We start from the raw sequence: 22,065 nt of genomic DNA on the forward strand, positions 1-22,065 counted from the left end.
AAATGAGGAACACGACAAAGTCATTTTTGTGGACGGGCCTCATCGTAGTTCTGGTTTCCCTCAGAGGGCCGTTTTGATTCGTGGTATGCCAGCCATGACTCCAAAAAGTGTGTGATCACCTTATGTTATCACATACACATAACAAATTGATGGAAAGACATTTTTGTTAGTTCAACAATTTTTCAATTAATTTTAAAAGAGGGGAATTGGCAACAAGTAAATGACAATTTCTCATACCTCAATGTTGTTAAAAGTGAAGAAAATGTGCAATAAACAAGAAGGTGCCACACATGATTTGTCCTTCACGGGCCACCTAAAATGAGATTGCGGGCCAGATCTGGCCCCCAGGCCTTGAGTTTGACACCAGTGCCTTAGATAATAGCCAACTATTCGGTGGCGATGCGCGTTTTAAATTTGCATCTGACTGAAAATCATCCAATTCCAGAAGAAAATATTTTCATGTCTTTGCGATTTCGGATATTGCACAGGCCATTATCGCGATATAATTTTTTTTTTCAATATATTGTGCAGCCCTGGTAACTGTAACAATATACACAGTTTAACTCTGGGGCCCGACCAATTAATCGTCTGTCTGATTTAGTTGACCGGTATTAGAACATTAAAAAAATATTTTATTTTACATTTGAACAAATTACAACATAAAACAAAGACATTGACCTTCAAACACGCTCCACCTCCAAAATATTTCGATTTTTCTACATGTAGAAAAAAAACTATCTAGACTGTACTGTGTGCATAGCCCTGAAGATGAAAATGGGAGTTGGCAGATTTTTAAATTGCGTTTTTTTTTTTTTTTTTTAGTGTTTGGCTTCCATGTTGCGTAATCGGCATCACTGAGAGTCGGCAAACATTTCGCGAGTCTCATCTCACTTTTCAAGCGATTTCTTTCTTCATGCGTTTCCCCGTTAAACCACAAGAGGGCGCCATCGACTCGTTTGTTCCACCAAGTCGCCCTGCCGCTCTTTTTCCTCGTCGTGTTGACCACAAATGACACGTTTCTAACACCCTTATGTTATTTGCATCCATCTTATGTGACTTTCACCCCACAAAGGAGACGACGTGACAGAGTGGAACTGTTGAAAACAGTCCCCACCATCTGACATCCCTCCCATGCCACGGCCGATGCTCAAGCTGCAAGACACAAAAGCCCCAAAATGTATTTGGAGCTTTGTGGAGATTTCATCTCGAGCATCATGGCTGTGTGTGCCACTGCAGGTTAAGAAGATGTTCTCTGCTGCGGGGCTGCGCTGCCTGCTGCATTTCCAGCTTTAGCAGTGATCAAAGAGCATTTTTGATACACGGCTGCAGCTTCACTTAACATCTGCGGCGGGCAGGCTAGCTCCCACCGTGCAAGCCTTTCATATGTTTAAATTCCAGTCATGGATTGCAACCTTCTCAAAATGCCTCCTTTCATTTCTTACTAAGTCCGGGACGACAGGATAGATCAGAATATGGCTGCATTTGTCCCACAATGGGAATATTCTGCACGTCCAAGGAAGTGCCCATATACGTCCTGTGGATGTTTACAACAGCAGGCAGCTGCACTGTATGTGGCATCGGTACATGAATAAATAAAAAGCTAGTGAGAGTAGGCAGCAGTGTTTTGGAAGTAGCATTGTGTAATATTTAACTCTTGCCCACCTCTGCTGTGTACAAATGTGTGGAAAAAAAAATTAAGAGACCACAAAATTGGGAATTTCTGGCTCAATGGCGTGTGAAAGCTGAAATGCTGAATGAAAGAAAATTATTGAAACTTGGAAGGATTTTTGACAAATAGGGAAAGATATAGAATGATATTGATATCATGAATGTTTTTATTATTTATTTTTGTATTTTTTTGTGGGGTGCGGAAATTCTAGAATGTTGAAAATCCTTTCCAAGCTGAATTGAATGAGTTGAAAATGTAGAACTTATTTGGAACGATGTCAATCTGTTTTGCTGAAAGTGTCACTGGGAATTTCTTTTGTGGGTACTGCAAACATTTAGAATCCAGATGAATTATGTGGAAGGAGAGGAAAAAGTGTGAGGAATAAAAAAATAGGACTTAAATTGTGTGAAGGCTGAAGGTTTGAATACAACATAGCTTGTATTTGTTTTCCATAATTATAACTGCTGACAACATTGCACTGCATTTCTTTTGAGAAAATTAAAAATGGTCTTCTGTTTTTTTTCTTCCTTTTTCTCTTTTTTTCCCAGTGCTGTACAGCATTTATTACATAATCAAGCAAAATATTACCTTTCCCATCTTGTGAGTAATACTACCAATTGGCCACGCGGTGGCAGTGACATGCCAAGATGCTTTGAAAAAGCACACTTAGCATTTCTGTGCCTTCTTTAGCTCAAATCGACAACTAGAAGACGCGCAGTATGTATATTTAGTCATTTTTTATGCGCCATGATCAGTATAATTTATTTTTTTATTGAGGGAATACATTCATCGTACGCCCATAGCATTTCTAACTTGTAGGTAATGTCTAGTGGGCTGATTCGTCATTATTGCCCCCACATTTGGCTGAGTACGGATATAAAGTGGCACTATTCTAATTTAGTGATTCTTGTAATAGATTGAAAGTGTTGTTGTGATTTGGAGGCGAATATAGAGAACGCTGGGTTTTGCTTAGAAAACACCTGGAGCTAATTGGGCCGTACGAGGCTGAGGACTTGCTGATTGGCTGGCACACTTCCTGCATGCCGAATGATTATTTCAATGGAAGTGTCGACAAATGAAGTTTATTTATTTATTTATTTATTATTTTTAGGTGGTTGGCAGTGCATAGCCATGAAAAATACCTGTCCTGCATGTAAAAACGCTTCTCATGTGGAATTTCCTGAAAATGAAATCCATTTTTGTGTCTCACGCAGGATGTTGCGCTACGCTGCGGTGCAAGGCGGCCTGAGCCTGCTGGCCGTGAGGAGGGCCTGTCTGCTCTACCGCTTGGCTCACTCGTCCTCGCCCAGCCGCCATCGGCCGATCAAGAAAGTGATGGTGGCAAACAGAGGCAAGGATGACAATGTTTGCTTTCGACTCATCCGTGTTTCGGCGCGCGCCACCTCATCTTCTGTCTCACTGATTCGCTCTCAACACTTCAAAACGTCTCGTCTGAAAGTCAGGTTACATTTAACGCATATTAGTGTTATTCACCTCAGCGCTTCCGGGGGAAATAATGTCCTGAAGGAGATTTGCTTATGACCGCCAATCAGTTATGCTATTTAATTACCATGGGGCTCTTTGCAATTTAATTCTCGGGGTGAAAAATACCAAACGAAGACCACCGATCCAAATTGGGACTCGTACGAGCTGCTAAATATCGCGACTTATTTCGTACTTCACGCCGAGCATGGAGACCCCCTTGAGACGGCGTGCGCATTGAAGGATTCATGTCAGCCTTCCTTCCCTTCAAAGCTCTATTAAACTGCTTTAACCCATCATTGTGATTCAGATGGTGACACGCACACACACACACACACACACACACCGTCGGGCGTTCCGTCTGTGTCTGTCCTTCACTTTGGCGTGACACGATATCTACACCACATTAGATCACATTCATCACACTGCAGTGCACTAGACTGAGATGGGCCGCTGTGTGTGCGTGTGAGAGGCGGAGAGAGAGATTTTCAAGGTTCACCTTTTTTGGGGGGAGGGAGGAAGGGGGTGGGGGGGGGTGTCCTTGTGTTGCGAGTCACAACGCGTACAGTCGTAACCCTGAAGAAGGTCACATATGGCTGGTCCTCAGAAAGTGCTGTCCAGGAGGGTGACACGATAGCCCGAAAATAAACTCGTTCAAAAGCAAGTCCAAGTGATATATGCTTGAAATCAAACCTCCCTGCAGTGTGCTCTGAATAAATAAAGATAGTTTACTCAGCCTTTTGTGCGCAACAGGTGGTGGAATGTTGTGGTATACACATATACCTCAATCTTGCTCTCTCTCTCGCTCTCTCATTCTCTCTCTCTCTCTCTCTCGCTCTCTCATTCTCTTTCTCTCTCTCTCTCACTCTCTGTCTCTCTCTCTCTTTCTTGCTCTCTCTCTTGCACTTTCTCTCTCTCTCTCTCTTTCTTGCTCTCTCTCTTGCACTTTCTCTCACTCTCTCTGTCTCTCTCTCATTTTGTCTCTCTCTCTCTTTCTTGCTCTCCCTCTCACTTTCTCTTTCACTCTCTCTCTCTTTCTGTTTCTCTCTCTCTCTCTCTCTCTTTTGTTCTCTCTCTCTCTCTCTCTCTTTCTGTTTCTCTCTCTCTTTCTTGCTCTCTCTTGCACTTTCTCTCTCTCTCTCACTCTTTCTGTCTCTCTCTCATTTTGTCTCTCTCTCTCTTTCTTGCTCTCCCTCTCACTTTCTCTTTCACTCTCTCTCTTTCTGTTTCTCTCTCTCTTTCGTTCTCTCTCTCTCTCTCTCTCTCTCTCTCTTTCTGTTTCTCTCTCTCTCTGACATGCAAGATAAATAGTGCGCGCAATTATCCCGAATGAATTGCTCAAATCCATGAATCCATTCCGACGCTTGATTAAACAAAACACTAAAAATAATATTGACGTCGTCCAAAATATGATGTCAAAATTTTCGACAGCGTGGGACTCTAAAACGATATTGTGTTGCACTGTTCTTGTTTTTCACCACTCCAAATACATTCGCACACAAACGGCAACATCAATTTCAGTCCAGTTGTTTATCAGCACGTCTGCAATATTGTAAGCCGTGAAATGTGCTGTGAAGGGAAGAAAATAATGACTCTCCTCACGGGTCAGTGTTGGGGGGGGGGGAAGGCCCGATTCCATTTTGGTTTTCAACTTACGAGAATAAACGTCTCCCTCCAGGTGAGATCGCCATCCGCGTGTTCAGAGCCTGCACCGAGCTCGGGATTCGAACGGTGGCCGTCTACTCCGAGCAGGACACCGGACAGATGCACAGGTAGGCTCGCCCATGTGATGAAATGTCACGCTGCGGCACGCGCCGCTTCTTGCGGCGCTGGAAGTAACCAGGCCGGCAGCCCGACTGGCGAGCGAGCAGATTATTGATCAGCGCTCACAATTAGAGGAAGCCTTTCAGTGAGTCTCGGCGATGCCTCGCGAGCAAGACGGAGGCGCGATTCTATCGACAAACATTCAACCCAGCGTGTTTGCCCGAACGTCCTCATTCAAAGCATCTCTGCCTTGTTTTCTGTAAATTGGAGCTAATCTGACTGAATAATTTTAAACAGGCACGTTTTTTTTGTTTTTTTTTTCTCTGCAGGCAAAAAGCAGACGAGGCCTACCTCATTGGGAAAGGCCTGCCGCCCGTCGCTGCCTACTTGGACATCCCCGACATCATCAAAGTTGCGAAGGTCAACTGGCAATACTTTGCTCAACTTTATTGATGGAGCACTTTGAAAACAAAACAAATTTTAAAAGTGGACTCGAAAGCGCACGAGCATTTGAGGGGGGCGGGCATTTCAACCATTAGCCGACGAAACTGCCGAGAGTTTGTCTCGGTTGTCTATCAATCCGACACGTCCTCTCATTGTCGTCGAGGCGTAAAAATATCAGCCTTTTCCGAACGTTTCCATAAACGTGACATTTAATATGTGTTGAGTTCATGTCACGTTGCCGCCGTTTTCTTCCGATTATCTTGTCACTTTTGCTCTTTTGGTCCTTTTCTTATCTTTATCTTTCGCACAAAAATCTCAAGTAATGCCGCATATTTGCCATTTCCACACGTTACTGGAATGCTCTCTTGCGCGACGTGAGTGTCATACATCTAGTTTACCGTTTTCAATCCCGACGCCTTTCTCAATCTCGTGTGCCACTCATGTCGCCCTCATTCAACAAAAGACACAAAGCAAAAAAAAAAATGACGAGAACAATGTCCAAATATAAAGAGCAGATGTTAAAAATGGAAGCGAGAGAGAGGAGGGAAGACAATTTCCCAGATCTTTGCACGGAATTCCAATCAAAGCAAAATTGCTTCTATGAGACGTCTGTTCGCCGCCGATAAATAATAACCGGCGCCGCTCGCGTGGAATGGAAAGGGAGGGCCGAGCGAGCAACTGAGCGAGAGAGCAATGATGAGTCGTGTAGCGAGCAGCCGAGCTGAATGGTAAACAGTCCAACGGATCGAACAGAGGCATGTTTGTGGACTACATCCTTGAAGTCCAGAACAGATAAAAGCACCGTTTCTCTGTTAGTCGACATTTTTTGGACACAAATTGGCGACGAGGTATCGAAAAGTAAATTAGTCATCAAGCCGTACACCAAGCACTCTTTTTATGCTGGAACCATTAGAAGCAGAGATTAAAAAAAAAAAAAAACGAGTATCAACGTTCCGGGATTTAGCCTTGGAAGACGACATAGGTTTTTTTTTTTCATTTTGCTTGCAGTAAGGCCAAGCTGGAGATAACCAAATGCTTTTTGACAAATGATTAAAAGAAAGTTGCAGGCTTGTGGAACAGCGCCAGCGACATCATTTTCAAAATTGTGTCATCAGCATGACGATGATAAATGACTTTCTGGAGCCACGACATTCGTAAAAGCACCGGGCCCACAATTGACCCCTGAGGGACGCCTTTTGGTACCGGTTAAAAAAGGTTTTTGTTTTTCTTTCCGCAGGACAACGACGTGGACGCCATCCACCCGGGCTACGGATTCCTGTCGGAGCGCTCGGACTTTGCCCAGGCCTGCGCCGATGCCGATGTGATGTTTGTCGGGCCGACTCCGGAAACGGTCCGCAAGATGGGAGACAAAGTGGAGGCTCGTGCCCTCGCCATCAGCGCCGGTACGAAGACGAAGCGAGCGAGGAAATGGATGATGTGTCGTTGTTTCTATGTCACGCGTGGTGGCTTGTGCTCGTCAAGGTGTACCGGTGGTCCCGGGAACCGACTCCCCCATCAGCAGTCAGCAGGAAGCTCACGCCTTCGCCCAAAGCTACGGCTTCCCCATCATTTTCAAAGCGGCCTACGGAGGCGGCGGCCGAGGCATGAGGGTGGTCCGAGAGTATGAGGTGAGAGCCCTTTCGACCCCTCCCCTCCCGCGGACGTATTTGTGTTTTATATTCATGACATTTCTGTTTTGTGTGGAATGGCTTGGATATTATGACCTGGTGGTTTTTATCCGCGGCTGCCACTCACCTTTTACTCGCCGGTCTGCCTTCTGAAATTGCCTCGCGTGGTTCCTCAAGCGTGCATGGCAGCTAAAACATTGAGATCAATTTTCTTCGTGCCCGGGGTCCAATTACCCGAATGTATCATAACGTTTATCCCATGCGCGGAATGTTTGCCTCATATTTCCCACATAAGTGATGTTTGCCGCAAAAACAAGCGTGGAAATCTCCAAATGTAAATCGAGCAGCAATGATTGACGCCTTGCCTTCCCGCAGCCGTTCGTCCTCTTTGCTTTTTTTTTTTCTTTCTCCTCAACTCGCAGCCGTTTGTTTTTGCATCTTATGAACACTAATTGAGTTTTCGTTGATGGCGCAAGGCACATTTTGGCCTAACAAAGTCAACGCGGAGTGACGCATTGTTTTCCCCTCGGCTGCAGGTGGGACTGATGTGGCTTCTTTCCTCAACCGAGCTTGTGGCGCGCGGCTGTCTCTGAAATGTGCAACTCAAATGTTCAAATGACCTCCCGCAGGCGCATCCACGCCAGCGTGCTGTCGCTGGACACGATTTCTCTCAGAGCCTGCCACCAGCTTCGAAAGTGACTGATGTTTTTTGCTTCCTGTTTCTCAAATTTGGCCATGTCCAGGTTTTTTTGTCCAATCAAGAGATCACTTTACAGTCCAGTCCAGCAAAAATTTGAGACAGATAATAAAACACTCACGCAGCCATGTATTCTTTATTGGATACAAAGAATGACGACTGTTTCTGCAGGTTATTGAAGTAACGATCTATCTATCTCTCTCTCTCTCTCTCTCTCTCACTCTTTCTCTCTCTCTTTTTCTCCATCTCTCTCACCCTCTCTTTCTCTCTCTATCTCGCTCTCTCCCCTCTCTCTCTGTCTCTCTCTTTTCTTCTCTCCCTCTCCCCCTCTCTCCCCTCTCACTCTCTCTCCCCTCTCTCTCTCCCTCGCTCTCTCTCTCCCTCTCCCCTCTCTCTCTGTCTCTGTCTCTCTCTCTTTGTCTCTCTTTTCTTCTCTCTCTCTCTCCCTCTCCCTATCTCCCCTCTCTCTCACTCTCTTTCTCCCTCTCTTTTTCTCCCTCTCTCACCCTCTCTCTCTCTATCTCCTCTCTCTCTCTCTCTCTCTCACTCTCTCTCTCCCTCTCCCCTCTCTCTCTCTATCTCTCTCTGTCTCTCTATCTCTATCTCTCTCCGTCTCTGTCTCTCTCTCTCTCTCTCTATCCATCTATCTCGGGTACGGTTTTAATTTGCGTTGTGTATCGCTGCCGTTAAGCCGAAACCACCTATGTCACAATTTGTGCCCACATTTTTTCCCAAATCTATCCTATCGGTCAATCCACACAAATGATTGCTCAATCTAAAGTCTTGAAAATGACCTGTTCTTTTTGACGATACCACGTTGATGCTTGAACAAATGTGACCTTTTTGGGGTGTCCTGAAAAGAGATGGTTTTCAAGGTATGAAGATTCCTCCCGACGTACACGCGTACAATATGAACGGTTCTTACCGAAAACTTTGCTTCTCAGTGGAATTGCAAAAAGGACATTATTTTCCACTTTTCGCTCCATGTGATGTTTTCTAACCTTTTCAGTGCTTCACAAATGAGCTGTTGACATTTGTGACTGTTGAGTCTCAGGAGCTCGAGTGGTGGAGGCACCTATCATGTGAAGACTGCACATTTTCAAAAGCGACGACCAAAAAAAAAAAAATAGAAGAAAAAAATAATCTAACAAAATGCAGTTTGAGTCCATTACGGGTGTCTTCTTGCTGATACACGAGCTGCATTAAAGTGCTGCGAGGAGAAGAAGCAACTCATCGAAAGTGCATTGCTGCCACGCTAGGAAAAATAAGCAACACGAAGCCGATCGTCTAAAAACGTGAACATTTTAGCTAGAATGTGAAAAATCCCGTCTGAGAGTATGCATGCGTGACAACACCGTTCGAGATCCACACACGTTGAATAACTTTTAAAATTTCGCACGAAATCCAACTTAATCGAGTTATTTTATGAGACGCGTTATCCATTCGGAGTTTTTTCAAGGTGACTCGTTTGACGTTTTTTATGTGATCATTTTTATGTTCTGACTTAAGTTTTAAGTTTTTACCATTTTTCATACGCTACCATTTTTTTACATGCTATCGTTCGCGCTAATTTTCACATTGATGTGACAGTTTTCACATTCTTACAGGTTTCATGTTTTTACGTAACGTTTTTACATATTTGTCATGTTTTTGCACAATCAATCTCATGTTTTTTTTTTATTGTTGAGTTTCGTGGTTTTACTTGATCATTTTCACATTTTTTACATGAGAAATTTCTCCTTTTTTTACGTGATCATTTTTCCGTATTTACGTGACAGTTTTCACATCCTTACATAATTTTTACATCTACATATTTTTAAAATTTTAACATATTGAATTTCTCATGTATTTATGTCGTTTTTTTGCGTTCTTATATAAGTTTCACATTTTTACATAATTGTAACATTTTTACATGATATTTTTCCCATATTTATATGACAGTTTTCATGTTCTTACATACGATTTTACATATTTTTCACCTTTTCTACGCATTAATTTTCACTTATTTACATGACAGTTTTCACGTTTTTACATGATGATTTCTTTATTTTTTTCTGGTGTGGCAGCAATACACTTCCATATTTACACGATAAACTGAGCTGATCTTGGTTATAGCTACATGGCCAGTGATTTATTTTTTTCTTTTGTGGCATTCATCCATTTTTTACCACTCTCTGCATCGAGCCCGCGTACGACGCCGCTAAACGTTGGCCACGTTCGAATGCAAATTCGCCTTCTCGCCGCCTGTCCAAATAACAAACCAAGTGCTCTTGTTTATTATCTAAAAGTTTGGTCCGGCACCGATGACGCACGACGCGGCCCGAGCTCCGGCTTGATTTGACTTCCCTTTGAGATGCCGTCTAGAGCGTCCTCCCTTTTGAGGCCCCGAGGCCTTGGTGAGTCGCGCCCCCTTTCCCCGAAGCGGAGGGCAAAAAGACGGGCCGGTCGGGCCGGCAAGATGTCGCAGACCAACAACACAGATTGAGTCATGCCCTTGACTTGGCCTGCTTCCTCTGCGTGGCATCGTCTCCCCGTGGCTTGCTCGCAACAAATTCGGAGCTGACGGCAGAAAAGACAAAAAGGGGACATGACAAACTGCACGCTGCGGAAGACAAATTGGCGAAGATATCAGCGAGGTTTTTCAACTACAAAAAAAATGTAACGACCGGCTTCCCAGTTGCACAAGTTGAAGTTTTCATTCTTCATGGCAAAGAACTAAACTGTGTTCAAATGATGTGGCTGGCTTTTTTTTTATTTTTTTGTTCTCTTGACTGATGTTTATGGATTTTCTTTCTCTATTTGTCAGGAACTTGAGGAGAATTACCAGCGGGCCTACTCGGAAGCGCTGACGGCTTTCGGCAATGGCGCTCTGTTTGTCGAGAAGTTTATTGAAAAACCGAGACACATCGAAGTGCAGATCCTTGGTAAGTGCACTCCACCACCAGCGGACCGAAAAGTAGCTGCTGCCTTACTGATTACTTGATTTTAAAAGTAACTAAGATTACTTTGTTACATTTAACAGATGCCTGCTTAAAATAAAATTGACAGCCACTTTTTTTTTTTCAATCCTTTAACAGTGGCATTGAAGAATAAAGTTTCTTTTCCATTAGGGTGATAACTTTTTATTTTTAATCAAATTTATTTTTATAGCCCTTAATCACAAGAAAGTTTCAAACGGTCCCCTGATCTTAACACCGAGGAGGGCAAGAAAAAAACGAAAAAAAAAATCTCACCTCAGGGGGCGGCCATTTTGTTACTTTTCACAGATCACGACCAATCACGGCTCATCTGTTTTCGGAAGCTGGGCCATGATTGGTCGTTACTTGAGCTCTGAGCAACTGTGATGTCATTTTCAGTGGACAGAAGTCAGATGGCGAAAAACGGCTGCTTAACTCGTGTTTCACAAACGCAATAGTAATCAGAATGCCATGTTCTGAGACATTTTGGGGGGGTTGACTTCCCTTTAACATAAATATGATTTTTAGTTGGGGAAAAAAAAAACCTCATTTAACATAAATGCGTTTTAAGAAAAGCTGTTAATTTCTGTACATTGTTTAGAAATATATTGTGGGTCTTCCTATTTTAGCTTGAATGTTGCTGCCATCCATGTCATTAGTTTTTTTTTGTATTTTTAATTAAAAAAAAAACAAACGTGTATCATTTTTGAAGCTAGATAACACTTTGTTAACAGCATAGCGTGTGTGAGGTGCTTTATTATTTTCTTGAGTTGACACAAACAGCGACTGGTTTGAAAACACAAATCTCTCTACTTCCTCCATTGTTCTTTCACAAGCGTTCGAAACGTGACGTCACTCCGGCAGACAAGAATTGCGAAGTCCCAGAATGCTTCACTTCAAGCAGGGATGACACGCAGGTCGTTTGAGCAGATTTAACTGAATCTGACCTTCGCGACTGACCAGTTCCTTTTAACTCATTCAAAACCAGCCGAGTAAAAAAAAAAAAAAAAAAGGATCTTTGACGTGTTTATCCGTCAATGGGAGTCCATGAGTTAAGCACCAAAGCATTCCAGTGGTTCCTTTCTTTTTTTCTTTTCATTTTTTTTTGCTTCCTCAAATATCTTTTCACTCGTTCTTGTGTAACAAACACGAGACTACATAATGATGCACGGCTCCCGCAGAGTGTGGAAGAAGGTCCAGTATTACAACACTTGAAGCTATTTTCAACATCATAAATTGGTTAATATTGCGTAAAAAAAAACAACAACAGATGATGCGGGCACAGAACAAAAATATCGATTTATGAAAAAAAAAAATAAAAAAAATCTGAAATTTACCCCCGGGCTTTTTCTGGAAATAATTTCTTGTGACTACCATCTGAGTCATGTGTTTATAAATGTCTTTCATTTTGGGAGTCGGAGGGGGGAAATATTTTTTTCTCATCCCGCCGTGGCTTGTCTGCCTCCACAGGTGATAAATACGGCAACGTCATCCACCTGTACGAGAGAGACTGCTCCATTCAGCGGCGCCACCAAAAGGTGACTTTCCTCACACACACCGTCCGGTGGTCGCGCTCGGCAGAAAAATCTCACCTTCCCGCGCGCCCATGATGATCAAACATCCTAATAGGCTTTTGCCCTCCGCCGAGCGTTCTCATTAGCCAACGCATTCATACTTGAGGTGATTACGATCACGGAGATTACCGCGTGCGTGTGTCGTAGGTGGCGAGAGGATAATACGCCAATGAAAATGTCCTAATGCTGTTATCGGCGTCCGCGGCGCCTAAAGAACCCTCGTTGCCACGTCAACGGCGCTCTCGGAATGATCTGGGAATTAACTCGAGCCCATTAGGCAAGCGCGCTGCTCTTTGATTCTCACCCAATTAATCGTCACCTTATTAAAGGAACAAACACGCGAGTCGCTCGCCATCTACACGGAAGGCGTCACGCTCACGTTTAATCAACGAGCATATCCGTGCGGACGCTTTTTTTTTTTTTTTGGGTAAGGGAGCCACGACGGCTGCTCTTTGAGTTGACGTGACTTGATCTGCATTTGCCCTAAATCTAAGATCTTTTTCCTCTTCCTCGCTCACATGAAGAGTCGCCTGTTGGAATAGATTTGGAATGCCGGAGTACTGATGGGATATTTTTAGTCCTTCTGTCTTAGAAGTGAAATTCAGACTCGGTGGGGAGGAGGAGGAAAGAAATGAGATAAGAAGGCTAATTGACTTCCTACTGTGTTTTATTTAACTTTTTTTTTTTTTTTTAACACGTTTGAATTTCCCTGGGTCGATTAGCTCGGCTCACAGCCCCCGGGCCAATTGTTGCATTTGCACAAATACGTTTCGGCTTGCTTTGTCAACCTCCTGCTTAAAAAAAAAAAAAAGTTGAATATTTGCTCTTGGATAAAGTTCAAGAAAGTGACCAAATCAGGATTTATTTCTCTCCGTGACCTAGCTTGTTGCTAACTGTGCGCTTGCTCTCCAGGTGGTGGAGATCGCACCGGGTTTCCAGTTGGACCCTCAGTTGAGGAACCGGCTTCATTCGGACGCTGTCAACCTCGCCAAATTGGTGAGTGCTCCCCTGTGGTCGTCGCTGTTTTTTTTTTTTTTTCTTTTTTTGGGTCATCGCAGTCAAAGTTAGTTAATTCTCATATGTGCTGAGTCATCGTCGCTTATGATGCTTTTCTTTTTGAATGAGTTGAACACACACTGCAATACTTACGGTAGGGATAAACCATTTTAGGAAAGAATTGTTTTGTACAGTGACATTCATAAACATCAGCTTAAAAACAACCAAAGCTATTACTGTAATAATGCAAGGACACTTAAAGAGGTTTTGTGAGTGGGAGGGGCAGTTCTTTCTCAAGTTTAAAAAAATACAATTTGCCGTCAAGTATAATTTGGGATTTGTGTCATTGTGTATCTTAAAATATATAGATTTTTTAAATCCCAAAATGTTTTACATTTCGTACTAATGTCCACGTTCTGTTCTTGTACAGAGGTCGGATTATATGTCAATAAAATCATTGTCCCTTAGCGAAGCTAAATTGCTTAAAATATGTCATTTTATTATTGTGTAGCGCTCAAAACTCAGCAGCTCGTTGCAGCTGTTGTGCACGGATTTTCAAACCATGTCGGAACTGCTTCAGCGCGAGATTTTTTTGTCTCCTTGCATTGAAGCAGCGGCAAAATCAAATACTTGCGTGCCTATGGGCGACAGTGCGAGGATTATTTTTTTAATCTGTTTGCCCCTGGTTAGTTTGATCTGCTTTGTGAGCTTGGGACACAAGACCACTTAAAAAAAAAAAAAAATTTAACTTTGACAATCTCAAAATCGCTTTGTCTGAGATCGCGATTTTGGTCCCCAAACGATAAATCGTTCAGCCTTCCAGTAACTTCCCCGATTGTCCTTTCTGCATTTTATGCCATATGTGAATTTATTAAAATTTTTGGGGTTTGTGCTCATATATACCTGCACATTTTTTTTTTTCTTCATCACTTTACATCAGTTTAATGTATGTGGATGGGGCGCAAGTATATGAATTAAAAAAAAAAAAAAAATCCGGTCTTATTTCTAACTTTCTCCATGGTTATCGCCATTGAAGTCCCAACATTGGGACAAACAAGCGTGCGCGTGTGAGCGGACTTGAAATATGTGGAAATAAAATTTGTTGAGTGCATTTGGAATCAACTCTTAATAAAAGGCAGGCCTGCCTGACTTTGGCCTAAAGTAGCTGTGACAGCATCATCTGAAGGGGGCGGCGAGCAAGGGGCGGGGGAGCGGGGGGGGGCTTAAAGAGGAGATTTCATGCTGATAGCAGATGAAGACAAGGGCAAAGGGTTTTGCCAAAGAAAAAACTATGGTGATCCGGAGAGAGAATATCTTATGTAAGAGAAGAGCTGAATGCAAACTGGCCAAAGATGATTATTGTTTGGGATGCTTTGTGATTTTCGCAGTACAACTGGACTCTTTCCCATATAGCCCCGCCCCCTCCTGCCCCCCCGCGCCCCTTCCTGCTGTGTTGACTCTGAACACATTTGGGATGCCTTCTGTAATAGCCTCATAAAATCACAAATTTAATGAACCATTCAATCTAATAAAGTGTCGCTGCCAAAGCAAAGCTGCAAACGAGATGAAACAAAAGCAAAGTACGCTTGTTCTTTGTCCGACAGTTTTTTTGCGTAAGAGCATTTCACTTGCTTGAAGGGTTTTTGTTCCTTCAAAATCTTGATAAGGTCTTGTAAACCCATCACAGATGCGATTATGAGATGCATCGATGGGTGGATGTTAATGAAGTCGTCGACATGAACCATTTGTTGTCTTAATTAAAGAGATGCGACCCGGCAATAAATGACATGCATGATAACGCATTGGAAACATATGCCTTGACCATCGCAATATTCATATGATTGCGATATTTGACATGTTCCAAAAGAAATTAAATTTATGCATAAAATTGAGTGAGAGCGAGAGAGAGAGAGAGAGAGAGAGAGAATAATCGGCAACATGCCAAATATCGTCTGCGATAATCGGTTAGATTTCTTTTTTAAGCCAACATTTCCAACACCCTTAAAGAGATTTTGTTGTCCTTTGGCAGCGCTCAAACCAGTTTCTCGCATTGAAAAATTCTCCATCTACTATGAAAAAAATAGATAAATAAAAAAAAAACCAAGTAATGCACATTTGAATTTATTTTCTTTTAGCTATCGTGAGCTAATTTGGCTTTTTTTTGTTTCTCGATTCACAATATTAGCAAAGTCATAGGAACATTTTTCAAGTTATCAAAACATCATAATTGAACCTCAGTCCATTTCCAACTCGGTTCTTTTGTACCTTTACTTCAGTGCAAGAGTTAAATGCGTGCTTTTACGTTTGGGAGTGTGAGTACTGACCACCTCTGATCACAATTTTCCATCTCATTTCTCGTTCCTTATCACTGGCACACATGCACGCTTGCAATTTGTACGTTGCGCTCGCTGTTGTCTGTGAGGGAGCCAAAGCGCCTTTTTGCATGCAAATGTTGGCAAATTCTCTCGCAGAAAAAAAAACCGAAACAAAAAAAACCAGTGTGAAGTAATTTCATGGCCGCCTAGTTCCAGACAGTGCAGATCGGCGCTGACAAAAGCATTATTACGCGCAAACATTTACACCCCGCGTCTGGAGATGCGAAGAAAGCCGAGTAGATTTTGTGCTGACTGGCTTTTGACAACTCATTAGTCACTTTTTGCTTCTCCCGTGAAACGTTTTGATGATGATCTTCTCGTCGCTATTTGGTCGGCTTGGCATTGTGGATGGATCGAGTGTCGTCTACCTGAAAGTGACTCCAAATTAGGGCTGGGTTTAAAAACAATCGAGACATTGATTTGAATTGATTTTCCTTTTCACAGCCCGATATCGATTCATATCATTTTTAATAACGTCTTTTTACCCATAAATTCACACCACTTCACGCATCACGCACGATCTTGTCACTACGCAAAAGTAGTGTCGCAAAACAAAATGGCGGATGCAGTATTTATTGTTTTGATCTGGTCATGGTCAATAAAACGGACATGATTTACGGAACTGCGTGCTCTTCAATTCTTAACGGAAATATGAACATTTTTACGAATGCACTCATTACAGCAAGCGGGTTGTACTCATTGCAGGATTGCTTCCGTACGGAAGTCAAATTGATACTGCGTGAAATCCTTGATTGAATCGAAAATCAATCAAAATGAATCGTGAATCAAAAATTGAATCAAAATGGCCCTTGTGTATCGAATCGAATTGGGAAATTTGAATATAAAAAATATTGAAATATATTAATATTTAATTTATTTAAATGTATTAATAATATTTTATTAAAAAAAATACATGAAAAAAAATCGATACCTAGCCCTAGTTCAGCGACGTGTCAAAATGCTGCAGTCTAGCGCCAACTACTGCCAAGGAGGACTGCGCATCTTTTTTTTTTTTTGTGTCATAAGTATCGCTGGCTTGTATTTGCAGCCTCCACGAGTATCCAATACCTTAAAGTAATATCGACTCGATACGATACCTGTTCTTGCTACTTGCCCATCACTAGTTTGTCCGCATCACTCCATGTGTGGTGTGCTTTACTCTTTTTTTTTTTTTTTTCTGTAAAGCTTTTTCCTTTTATTTTCATCAGCATTTTTCATCTTTCCCAGTTTTGGCCGCAAGTGTCCGCGGTTGCCTTCAAGTGCCGATCGTAATGGCGATTTGGCAGCCCTTAGATTTTTTTTGCCGTCTGTCGTCCAAGAAGATCAAGCTTCTTTAAACATGGGAAAAAAAAAAAAAAAGAAAAAGAGGTTTTGAACTTTTCGGTTAACTTCATTGACGGCGACTGCGTTTTGCATGCAAGGAGCCTCTTCGCAGATGTCTGCGGGCAAAAAAAACAACAACAAAAAAAAAAAAAAACGATCTGTCTAATTAGTTCCGTGTTACGCATGTGTGGATTCTCGTAGGTTACTTTTATGTCAGCGAGAGCTCGCGCCACCACACAGGAATGACTTTAATCGTAATAAGCGCTTGTTTGTTTGTATACCTTTTTTGGAGGTTCACTGAAAAGTAAGCCGCTCTTTACATGGCTGGGAAAAAAAAAAAAAAGACTTTGGATTCCAAGTGATAAACTAACACAAATCTCATAAGCAGCCGTTGGATGCAAAACGCATGCAAACGAGCACACGCCGGTTGCCGCAAATGGAATGTCGAGTGGATTGTGTTTTGTATGTATAATACACACATCACATATACATAATCAGGACACACACACACACACATCCACCCCCCCCCCCTCCTCACACACTCTCCATGCATGCTGCATTTATTTTTTTCAAATTTGATGTCTCTCATACGGGCGCCGAGAATAGATTGTATTGGCGCACGTGGCCGTGCGTGCTCATGCGGCGCTCTGTGATCACAAGGTGGCTTTATTCCCTCCACTTTTTCATCATTTCACAGACAAGCGGCTCATTATGCTTCCATTAAAGTGCTGACGGCGCAGAGGGGGGATCTGGGCCAGCGAGAGAGCTGTGGGACTGAGACGAGCATGGAAGAGAGGGCGATTTTTTTTTTTTTTCCCCCACCAAGAACCTGATTTGTAACAACACTTTTTAAGCTAGCTGCACGGCTACAGCTGACACCCGCTTAACTCGCAGGGTGGCTCACCGTTAGCCAGTTAACAGCTAGCTGCAATCCCGAGCATCAATAAGCATCTCTGCTCTCTCATTTGTTGACTTCCACATCTCTCAAGAGGGCAGGCGCCGTCTTTAAAAGCCACACACGTTCAAAGTCATCGTCAATTGTATAAAGGCCTCGCGGTGGACCTCGGTGTACGCAAATTTGAATTAGAATGACGCATGAATCTTGATGCTCACTATTCGGACTTTCGTCCTGAGATGAATGAGTGACCATATATTAAATTAACTCATTTACTGCCATTGACGGCTAAACACGTCAAAGATTTTTTATTTTTTTTTGCTCAGCTGGTAGTGACTGAGTTAAAGGGACACTTGGATGAGCTTAACGTTGGCACTTATAGAATTGGTTTGCATGTAAAAATGACATCAGTATGTAAATATATATATATTTATATATATATATAATATATATTATATATTTTTTTTTAATCTGAAGCTAATTGAACTGACAGAATTTGTCCTTTCCGACATGCAGTGAAATCAAAAACTGGGAGTGAGGATGTAGGGCGGGTGAAGGTTATGAAACAATAGAGGCCAAGGATAAAAAAAAAAAAAAAAAAAAAGGCCAGGCAGACTTTTACATGGTAACCTTTTAATTTTACAATGCTATTAAATAAATCGGGTCAGCGCTCTTCTTCTCCTCTCAGTACGACCAAGTGAAAGTTACGACTCTACTTGGGTGCATTTTCCCCCCCCCCGCCTTAATTGATAGTTAACATCCGACTTTTATGAGCCCACAATGTTGCACATATTTCATATAAATATGGACGGAATTTCAGCGACTGCAACCACAGAAGATGGTTTTCATCTTTCTCCTTCGAGTCTCAGAATTCACTTTACGACTTCATTGCAGCCTTCTTGGGAAAGCATCCGTCTTTTACATCCTTCTCTTGCTAAATAATACGCGTACGATGGTACCTCCGCTTACCGAACCGACTTTTGCGAGACCAAAACCGCCACAAGATGATTTTCATAAAATTCCACTAGCTTAATGCTAACACAGAGTGCAAAACAGCATAGACGAGCTAATGAAATTAGCATGGATGTGATAAATAGAACCAACAAATGCATTTCTAAACTGTGCCGCAAATTCTTTCGAGTGCTGTTTGACTCATGAACTCATTCGCTGCCATTGACGGATAAAGACGTCAAAATGTACATTCATTTTGTTTTCATGACGTCAAGGCACCTTCATGTGACGCCCCACCGCTTCTCCTTTGCGACTCAAATTGTCTTCTTTTAACCGTGCCCTTGCATTGCTCCTTTGCCATCTGCCCACGTGCGACCTTTTAACCTCTCGGCCAAATTTGCGGCTCTTTTTAATTAGATTTCACAGAGAGTTGGCAGCGAGGAGACCGTTACCATTATTTTTTTGAACCTACCGTCATGGACTTGTCGTCATAAAAGTATGGATGAGCGTTCGCGGAAAATGGATGAGAATTGTTCTTCAAGAGTCCGAGTGGGAATTAGCTAAGATTCGGGAGAATCCTGGTGCCATCTGGACAGCCAGTTCTCCTTCCCTGAGAAGAGAGAGACAGTTTTACAAACTCGCGTCGCCTTTCACTTTTTAAAACGCTCTCGTGTCTCACCCCAGAATTGGAAATGAAAAGGAAGCGACGCCGTGGCAATTTTCCGGTTCACGCCATTTCTCGCTCAGCGGCGGCAAATGAAAGGCATGAGCGACAAGGAAAAAGGCTTTGTGGCCTCGCAGCGCATCGCCACTTGACTTTGCTTGATTATGTCTGGAAAAGGAGTGACGATTCTTGTTGGATGCTCTTCCCGGGGATTTGCAAAGAATCTTTCAAAATGCAGTCCCCATTTCCGACCGAGCGGGACGGCGTTATGAGAAGCATTCTTTTGCTTGGACCAGATGATGCGCAGCCTCATCCGACGCATTTTAAATATTCATTGTAACCTTGCAAAACAAGAGCACTAAAAATAAAATGTGAGAGTCGAACGCGCCTTTAGAGAATTGACTACCCTGAATGATTAAACTCCAAAATATGCAAAGACAAATGCATAAAATGGAGGACATGAGGTGCAAACGGTTACAAACCAGCCTGTTATGGAGTCAGACATCAGAAGAACGCTTTTTGGGCTACGGTCTCGATGTGTGCTTGCTGTTCAACTAATACTGCTTTGAAAATGTCATTTCCATGCTACATGGCGCGTTTTGGCCACCAAATATTGCAGGAAGTGCCACATTGTTGCTTCTCATGCTGTTTGAAAATCATATCATTCTTTGTATACTTAATTCTTACATGTAAGACTATTTGTTGAGGCTGAATGTTTGTTTTTTGTTTTTTTTTTACCCTGGGGAACATGCTTTTTTCCCCCCGTTGTACTACCATAAAGTGTAATTGCACTTCCACTCCAGTAGTTGGCAGTGGCGCTCTCCTTGCTCATTGTGCGCAGCGTGTATTAAAATGATGGTGTAGGTTTGTTTTGTAACGAAAATGCTATTATTTATCGTTGTGGCGTCGAGTGGGTGGTGGGTTGGGGGGCGCAAATTGTTTTCTTCTTGCTCTGGGGGCGTAACATGAAATATTTGAGAAGCACTGGTTTAACTCCAGGATAGGAGCAGAGAACGTCTACTTTGTTTTTGTCAGGAAACCAGTACTTTTTTTTTTTTTTTCTAAAACAATTGCGTATTTATCACCGAGAATTCTGGTAATCTCTTCCAACTTGTCATGTTGCAATGATAGGCAAACATCTCGACACTGTAAAAATACGTCAATAAAATAGACCTATATATGTGTTCAATGTCGTCCACCCGAAAGCGGGATTCCCCCATCTGTGGTCCCTTCTCAAGGTTTCTCATTTTCCCCCAGAGTTTTTCCTTGCCCTCCTTGGGGATAAAATCAGGACGGGATGATGACCGTGGTAATGTGAAGCCCTCCGAGACTTTCTTGTGCTTGAGCTATATAAATAAATTCGACTTAACATATATAATATGTATATATAAAAAAAAAAAGTCTACCGACAGACCAAAACAGAGGCAGGAGTTTTTTGGCTTGTTTTTCTATTGATTTATTTTTACAAATCAAATTGCATTGTCAATTTTGAATTGGATTAATTGATCAGCTCTCGTTGTACTTTTTTGCGACACCTCAACTTTCACGCAAAAAGTTTTCCATTCCTATTTCGTGCCTGCGTTTGGATTAAAATGTGAAAAACAAAAAAAAAAAAATCCAACCCGTTTCATGTGGCGTTCCCTCTCGACTACTAAACTGGGTTTGCGATTGTCTCTGTCCTTGGAGTTCAAAGACTGGAGGGATTGTTATGCTTGCCGACACCTCTCTTCTGTTTGGATTCCTCGCCTTTTCGTCCTTGCGGGGAATACGGAGAGAACTTGCTCACAAGCACGAGGCACACGCACGTAGCCTAATTGCAAGTCTCTGTGCTATGCGAGGTAAAAAAAAAAAATGCAGGTGGTGATAGTGCTGCGCTCACAAGATTCAAGCCTGTGCTGGGAATGGGACAATGTGCAGCGGCGGCAGAAAATGGCGACCGCGCTCAGGGAAAAATAATGCTGTGAGCGTCTCTCAAAAGTGCCAGTCTGAATATTCAGCATTAGGCGGCAGTAAACAAGCACTCAGCTCGATGAGCAAACGAATGTCTTTTTTTTTTTTTTTGGACCATGTGATCGCTGCACACACGGGAAGTTAAAATGGCTTCTCGTACCGTTTTGATCGATACTTTGGTGTAGGCCGGGACGGTGATGTCATCGTGATCAATTTCAGGCCGATCGCCATTTGTTTTTAATGTCGGCCGCCAGATGCGTGGCTCTTCTTCGCTTTTAAGAATGCGAGCCTCTTCTTTCGAGTCTCTCGTAAGGCAGCAAACGCCGCCCTCTGCTGGTCGCGTTGAGACATTGCACCCTGTGTTCCACAATATTGCGATTACAATTTACACCGTTTTTCCACTTTCTTGTCTCATTTTTTTTGCATTTATTGTAATGCTGAGTAAATTTTTAACAGTTTTATTTTGTATTAAATTTACTGTACTTCATACGTTTCTCTCGTTCCTTTAGTTCAGATCGAGATTCGATGATATGAGTTGTTTTTTTTCTCCATATCGCTCAGCCCCATTTTGTGTCTTATGTTGCGAAAACATGTAAACAAATAAAAATGAAAAATAAAAATTACACAGGTCGCCGCAGACGTTTGGCTCGTCGAACGGTTTTCTTTTGACCAACCAATCAGAGCAGAGAAAATCTC

General features: G+C 42.5%; 1 protein-coding gene across 1 annotated transcript in view; it reads left to right on the forward strand.

Annotated features, from left to right (window-relative positions):
* Positions 1-22,065, forward strand: part of LOC148339076 (pyruvate carboxylase, mitochondrial-like) — a 143,834-nt gene that overhangs the window by 3,395 nt on the left and 118,374 nt on the right. Inside the window, exons 2-9 of the mRNA XM_088294800.1 lie at positions 2,884-3,020; positions 4,830-4,923; positions 5,245-5,335; positions 6,597-6,762; positions 6,842-6,987; positions 10,491-10,608; positions 12,112-12,179; positions 13,128-13,211. Of these exons, the coding sequence (XP_088150926.1) occupies positions 2,885-3,020; positions 4,830-4,923; positions 5,245-5,335; positions 6,597-6,762; positions 6,842-6,987; positions 10,491-10,608; positions 12,112-12,179; positions 13,128-13,211 (903 nt within the window). The 5' untranslated portion in view covers position 2,884. The remainder of the gene's footprint in view (positions 1-2,883; positions 3,021-4,829; positions 4,924-5,244; positions 5,336-6,596; positions 6,763-6,841; positions 6,988-10,490; positions 10,609-12,111; positions 12,180-13,127; positions 13,212-22,065) is intronic.

Source organism: Idiotropiscis lumnitzeri, chromosome 4, assembly GCF_059441095.1.
Source record: "Idiotropiscis lumnitzeri isolate Australia: NSW breed Sydney's pygmy pipehorse chromosome 4, RoL_Ilum_1.0, whole genome shotgun sequence".
NCBI lineage: Eukaryota > Metazoa > Chordata > Actinopteri > Syngnathiformes > Syngnathidae > Idiotropiscis > Idiotropiscis lumnitzeri.